The sequence below is a fragment of the Sinocyclocheilus rhinocerous genome, unplaced genomic scaffold (assembly GCF_001515625.1).
Source record: "Sinocyclocheilus rhinocerous isolate Xijiao unplaced genomic scaffold, SAMN03320098_v1.1 scaffold579, whole genome shotgun sequence".
In the NCBI taxonomy this organism is placed as follows: Eukaryota; Metazoa; Chordata; class Actinopteri; order Cypriniformes; family Cyprinidae; genus Sinocyclocheilus; species Sinocyclocheilus rhinocerous.
The window spans coordinates 1,129,283-1,137,170 of NW_015666542.1; the positions used below are offsets into that span (position 1 = coordinate 1,129,283).

Below are 7,888 nucleotides of genomic sequence, written 5' to 3' on the forward strand. Positions count from 1 at the left end.
GTTGGATCCACATCTAGGGGGTGGAGATTGATAGGTTTAGGGGTGGAGATGGGTGGGTTTAGAGATCAGGGGGTGGAGACGGGTAGGTTTAGGTATATATAAGGTGGGAGGAGTTGGATCTGGATCCAACCTCGCCCCCTGGATCTTGTGTTCTGCAGTGAGGACCATCTCCAATGAGGAGGGAGCGTATGCGCATGGTTGCCAGATTGCTTGAAATAAGCAAAACACCGGGTAGAAAATGTATCCTTGTAACGGCGAAGCTCTGATCCGGGGATTATAACTCTTGATATCTGGCAACCGCACTTGTAGTAGTAGAGGCGAGAGGTTTTTGGTAAAGTTTTTATTTTTTTGAATACATTTTAGTCTCGTCTTTTTTCCTCAACAAAATTGCATGTTGATATAGTCATAGTTTTCGTTTATTGACCTTATTGTCATCTCATCTTTGTCTCATCTTAGTCATGGGAAAAAAGCTTGTCAACGAGCATTTTTCGTCATAGTTTTCGTTAACAAAATTAACACTAGTCTCCATTTTGCTAATGTGTAAAAAAAAAGAAAAAAAGATCCTCCCCCACCTCACATCTCTTGCACGGTAATGACATAATATTGGACGTTCGGCGCGTTCTTTTGGGAAAGTATGCTTGAATTTGAAATATTCGATATTCACTATATTTTCAAATTTTACATCGTCGTCAAAATTATTGCGATATTATCGCTAATACTCGATATATCACCCAGCCCTAATGTCAACTATAAAATAACCAGTGAATGTCAATTTATTTAATGAATCTGGGTATAATTACTGAAGGTTAAAGGTTGGCCCACTTTATCTAACACATTCAGCCAAAGTGGGCCAGCAATATTTAAACACCTTACAAGAAAACCCACCAGTGTCATATTGCATCAACCAAAACTATTTTATCATTCAGAGAAACAGTGTTCCTTTAATTACATTTACATTTAGTCATTTTGCAGACGCTTTTATCCAAAGCGACTTACAATTGGGGAATACATAAAGCGATTCTTCTTAAAGTGGCAAACAGACACAGGAAGTGCTAGTAATACCAAGTTTCAGGCATTGTTCAAATAATTACAAGCTAGAAAGGGAAGGAATAAATGAAGAGAAAGTATTTAAGATGAAGTCAAGTAGTTTTGAGCTGTCGCATTAAGCATTCCGGATAGGGGTGGGAAGATGATTCCACCAGCCAGGAACAGTGAACGAGAATGTTCTGGAAAGTGATGTTGAGCCTCTCTGTGATGATACCACGAGGTGTCGCTCACTAGTGGATCTCAGACTTCTGGAGGGGATGTAGATAGTAGTGAGTGGAAGTAGGCGAGTGCTGAGCCTGTTCTATATGCAAGCATCAATGTCTTGAATTTGATGCGAGCCGCAACCGGTAGCCAGTGCAAGGAGATAAAGAGAGGTGTAACATGGGCTCTTTTGGGCTCGTTGAAGACCAGCTGCATTCTGAATCATTTGTAGAGGTTTGATTGTGCTTGATGGAAGTCCAGCCAGAAGAGCATTGCAGTAGTCCAGCCTAGAAATGACTTGGTAGGAGAAGCCATGTGCCTTTATGATGGGACCCAGTGATGTAGTGTATATGGAGAAGAGGAGGGGTCCAAGAACTGATCCCTGAGGAACCCCAGTGACCAGTTGATGTGCTTTGGATACCTCCCCTCCCCAGGCCACCCTGAAAGACCTACCATTGAGACAGTTTGTTGTTCTGTGAAAGAAACAATACCTGGTTGAAAACAACTCGTTCGAGGGTTTTCACTATGAATGGAAGGAGAGAGACAGAGAATTAAGAACCATTGTTATGCTCTGAAAGTGTAATCCCTTTGAGCACAGTAATCAAGCTTAAACAGCCCACTTTACCTGAATTCACCCTATTATGTACAGTACATGTTTTAATACACAGTAGCTGACTACGGCAAGTTGTACCCTGTATAACTGTGTACACGACAAATGAAAATCCTGCATATTGATTAAGTCTTTTGAGTTGGTTCTATTCAGTGAATCATCAAGCTTGTTAGCAAACGGTTCATAGGTTTGCGATTGACTGAGTTTATATCTCATAATTCTAATTTTATACCTTGTAATTCTGAGTTTATATCTCAATAAATCTTTTAATTCTGAGTTTATATCTCACAATAAATCTTTTAATTCTGAGTTTCTCACAATTCTGAGTTTATATCTCATAATTCTAATTTTATACCTTGTAACTCTTGAGTTTATATCTCACAAGAGATATTTTAATTCTGAGTTTTTCTCACAATTCTGAGTTTATATCTCATAATACTAATTTTATACCTTGTAATTCTGAGTTTATATCTCACAATTCTGAGTTTATATATCACAATTATGTTTAAATCTTTTAATTCTGAGTTTATATCTCACAATAAATCTTTTAATTCTGAGTTTATATCTACAATTCTGTTTAAGTCTTGTAATTCTGAATTTATATCTCACAATTCTGAGTTTACACCTCACAATTCTGTTTAAATCTTTTAATTCTGAGTTTATATCTCATAATTCTAATTTTATACCTTGTAATTCTGAGTTTATATCTCACAATAAATCTTTTAATTCTGAGTTTATCTTACAATAAATCTTTTAATTCTGAGTTTATATCTCACATACTGTTTAAGTCTTGTAATTCTGAATTTATATCTCACAATTCTGAGTTTACACCTCACAATTCTGTTTAAATCTTTTAATTTTGAGTTTATATCTCATAATTAAAATTTTATACCTTGTAATTCTGAGTTTATATCTCACTATAAATATTTTAATTCTGAATTTATCTCACAATTCTGAGTTTATATCTCACAATTCTAATTTTATACCTTGTAATTCTGAGTTTATATCTCACAATAAATCTTTTAATTCTGAGTTTATATCTCATAATTCTGAGCGTATATCTCATAATTCTGAGTTTATATCTCACAATTCTGTTTAAATCTTGTAAGTCTGAGTTTATATCTCACAATTCTGAGTTTACACCTCACAATTCTGTTTAAATCTTTTAATTTTGAGTTTATATCTCATAATTAAAATTTTATACCTTGTAATTCTGAGTTTATATCTCACAAAAAAATCTTTTAATTCTGAGTTTATCTCACAATTCTGAGTCTATATCTTACAATAAATCTTTTAATTCTGAGTTTATTTCACAATTCTGAGTTTATATCTCATAATTAAAATAGTATACCTTGTAATTCTGAGTTTATATCTCACTATAAATATTTTAATTCTGAATTTATCTCACAATTTTATTCTAATTTTATACTTTGTAATTCTGAGCTTATATCTCACAATTCTGAGTTTATATATCACAATTATGTTTAAATCTTTTAATTCTGAGTTTATATCTCACAAAAAAATCTTTTAATTCTGAGTCTCTCACAATTCTGAGTTTATATCTCATAATTAAAATAGTATACCTTGTAATTCTGAGTTTATATCTCACTATAAATATTTTAATTCTGAATTTATCTCACAATTTTATTCTAATTTTATACTTTGTAATTCTGAGCTTATATCTCACAATTCTGAGTTTATATATCACAATTATGTTTAAATCTTTTAATTCTGAGTTTATATCTCACAAAAAATCTTTTAATTCTGAGTTTATATCTCACAAAAAAATCTTTTAATTCTGAGTTTATCTCACAATTCTGAGTTTATATCTCATAATTCTGAGTTTATACCTCATAATTCTGAGTTTATATATCACAATTCTGTTTAAATCTTGTAATTCTGAGTTTATATCTCACAATTCTGAGTTTATATATCACAATTATGTTTAAATCTTTTAATTCTGAGTTTATATCTCACAAAAAAATCTTTTAATTCTGAGTTTATATCTCACAAATAAATATTTCAATTCTGAGTTTATCTCACAATTCTGAGTTTATATCTCATAATTCAAATTGTATACCTTGTAATTCTGAGTTTATATCTCACAATTCTGAGTTTATATCTCACAATAAATCTTTTAATTCTGAGTTTATCTCACAATAAATCTTTTAATTCTGAGTTTATATCTCACAAAAAAATCTTTTAATTCTGAGTTATTCTGAGTTTATATCTCATAATTCTAATTTTATACCTTGTAACTCTGAGTTTATATCTCACAATAAATATTTCAATTCTGAGTTTATCTCACAATTCTGAGTTTATATCTCATAATTCAAATTGTATACCTTGTAATTCTGAGTTTATATCTCACAATTCTGAGTTTATATATCCCAATTATGTTTAAATCTTTTAATTCTGAGCTTATATCTCACAATAAATCTTTTAATTCTGAGTTTATATCTCATAATTCTGAGTTTATATCTCGTAATTATGAGTTTAAATCTCGTAATTATGAGTTGATTGGCTATTTCACAATTCTGAGTTTATATCTCACAATTCTGTTTAAATCTTTTAATTCTGAGTTTATCTCACAATTCTGAGTTTATATCTTGTAATTCTGACATTATATTAAATATTATGTAATTCTGGCATTATATCTCACAATTCTGAGTTTATATCTTGTAATTCTGACATTATATTATGTAATTTTGGCATTATATCTCACAATTCTGAGTTTATATCTTGTAATTCTGAGCTTATATCTTGTTTTTCTGAGTTTATCTTGCAGTTCTAAGTTTATATCCCATTATTTTTTTTCAGAAAATTCTAAGTTTACATCTTGCAATTCTGTCTTTTTGTTTCCGACACAACAACAACAAAAAAAGTTAACCACGACAATCTCACAATTCTGATCTTTTTTTATAATTCATAATTCTGCGTTTATATGTCACAAACGTCTGAATCGTGATGTAAAATTCGCAAATACTTTTTAAAAATGTATTCTTAATCCTCTGGCAGAAACAAGCCATATGTCACACACCTGTAGAAATTAAAGGTTTGGTCACTAATAAGACAAAATAACTTCCTTCATGTTCCACAGAAGAAAGAAAATCATACAGTTTTGGAACAATATGAGGGTGAGTAAATGATGACCTCTTCATTTTTTGGGTAAACTATCCTTTTAATAGATGAAGTAAGGTGTAACAAATTCTACTTTAATAAGGTGACACTTTTGTCCAGTGAATGAATTTGACAACTCTGGCCTATGAGGCAATAAATGCAATTATACGCTACTAACACAATTAAGACAAAGACAAGACGTAAGAGAACACATGGTTTTTAAGTCTTATACTGCGTAATCTGTAACCACAGAGCATGTAAGATGTTCACTCTGAAATCTGACTCATCTCATCCATGCCTTCAGTTCTCCCATCTTCTCCTCTTATGCAACAGGTCGCTGTCCACAAATCCCACACTTACCCGCGTAACCACACAGCAACATGCAGTCAAAGAGGAATCTTTTATTGGAGATTATCAACGGCCACAAGATGGCATCCTTGCATTTTAAACGGCAGTTGAAGCATGTTGAAGGTGCAGATCTGTAGCAGTGACCACCTGCAGGCTATTAGGGGTACTGCCACTTCAGACCAAGCAAGTAGGCTCTTTCTTCATTTTCTGTATATTCTTAGGTGGAAAGTTTAGTCTTTGATTTATTTTTTAATCGTTAATTTTTTTTTCAAGGTCATATTTTTTTGAATATGGTTCATTTGTTTTCTGCATGTTTTGGCACAAAAATGTTTAATAAAATCTAATTTGTAATTATCTTTAAACTTGAGTATATATATATATATATATATATATATATTACTTACCCATTCATTAAAATTAATCAGCAAGTGTATCCTGTTGGGATTTTAAATGGCGAGGTTGTAAAAATTATCCTGTGTTAATCATATAATTATAAACAAATAGTTCTTATATCATTATAAATAGCTAATTATATAGTTATAATAGCTGTTTTGTGTGCTTGACGTCTAGACAAGCTCTTGTTCTCCTAGATTCTCTAGTAAGTTCAGTGATCAGAGATCGCGTTTCTCTTCGTTTGTTGAACTGGAGTGAGGTTATCTGTCAAAGAGTCTCTTCCTTATATATATATATATATATATATATATATATTACTTACCCATTCATTAAAATTAATCAGCAAGTGTATCCTGTTGGGATTTTAAATGGCGAGGTTGTAAAAATTATCCTGTGTTAATCATATAATTATAAACAAATAGTTCTTATATCATTATAAATAGCTAATTATATAGTTATAATAGCTGTTTTGTGTGCTTGACGTCTAGACAAGCTCTTGTTCTCCTAGATTCTCTAGTAAGTTCAGTGATCAGAGATCGCGTTTCTCTTCGTTTGTTGAACTGGAGTGAGGTTATCTGTCAAAGAGTCTCTTCCTTTGCGATATAGGCCTATAGACCCAAACGAGCCAGCGGGAGCTCCTTTAAAAGCACTCTACAGATATATACAGCACTAATTCATTAATAAATCTGCTGTTTTGCCGACTTAGTGGGTCCAACTTAATTGTAGTAAGCAATGTTCTTGGACTCCTTTCTGCCATTTCAGTTAAAATTCTGCTAAATGCTTGTCTAATGTTTGAGAGATTCATCTGGACGTGTGTCAGAGTCTCAGTTCTGCCCCCTCGTGCTCCTGCTTATTCATTATAGCAGGTTTATTAATGAAATATTCAGCATAGAGGCCGTAGGCTTTTTACTCACGCGCTTTTCTGAGAGAAAATCCCCTTTTTGTGCTGATTTCTATCCAAGCATCCTCAAAACAAGATAGATTTAGTGTATTCATTTCTAAAGAAAATGTATTTTATTTATTGATTTCAGAGAATATGTTAAATGAGTATTTTAAAAAAATGTTTGCATTTGTGCATTTTTTAATGACTTTTAAAACATTTACAACTATTAGAGACAAAATAGTTACAACAGAATTGGCCTGCAGTTTGCATTCGTTTCAAAATGTTACATAAATAAAACTCATATTTATAAATATCTCTTTTATAAACATATAAATAGTTTTTCAACATAAATACATTTATGCGAGAATGAAATACATGAATGTACAGCAGCAGCAACAATATACAGCTTGTATCCACATCATCTGCCATGTGTTTCTTTTACTTTGTACACATTTTTTAATCTAAATATTTGATTTCTTTCAGTTGTACGTTTTCATTGTCCCCACAAATGGTTCTCGTAGTGGCTTCGTACCATTAGGCTTTTCCTCGGAAGAGGAGCAACTGAGTCTGTTCTGTCCCAAATCGATGACGTCCGTGATTGGCTCTGGAAAGAAAGAGGAGATTCAGTCAGATGGATGGATGTAGACGTGTGTGAGATCTCTGACAACAGTTCTGCATCACACAGTCAGACGTTGTTCTCGTCAGTTTGGCACATGACGCGCTCTGACGAAAGCTATCTGTTTACACAATACACAATCTTGCTATATTTTAGATCAAAAATATAGTTTTACTGAAATCCAAATCCAAAAGTACTGGTGGAAAAATGTAATTCATATATATATATATAACACGCCAAATCTATTAAACCCACTATTACAGAAGTAAAAAATAAAGCTTCCTGAAATCATACGGCACCTGTTATAATAAAGCATTAAATAATGGTTTATTATAACATTATTATATTATAAGCATTAAATAAATAAAGCAGGTAAAGCATTTTGCATCAAGAAACTATAGTCAGGAATTTAGTGATTGACGAATATAATATACATGGGGCACAAAAAGGTGTTTATATATAATTTTATGCATATTAAAAATAAATAAATGAATTAATTTTTAAAAAGCATAGCTACAAATATCAAAGATTTAGTTTGCTACAGAAATAAATAAATAATAATAATAATAATAATATATTAAATATTAATTAATAAACTAACATGAAATTCCCCAAAATAAAATATCTATAAATACTGTATCTATTATTTAGACTATGCAGACAAAAAAAA

General features: G+C 31.6%; 1 protein-coding gene across 1 annotated transcript in view; it reads right to left on the bottom strand.

The window, feature by feature from the left end:
• Positions 1 to 6,835: 6,835 nt before the first annotated feature.
• Positions 6,836 to 7,888, bottom strand: part of LOC107732656 (C-type natriuretic peptide 4-like) — a 3,326-nt gene continuing 2,273 nt past the window's right edge. The window contains exon 3 of the mRNA XM_016544058.1: positions 6,836 to 7,206. Within this exon, the coding sequence (XP_016399544.1) occupies position 7,206 (1 nt within the window). The 3' untranslated portion in view covers positions 6,836 to 7,205. The remainder of the gene's footprint in view (positions 7,207 to 7,888) is intronic.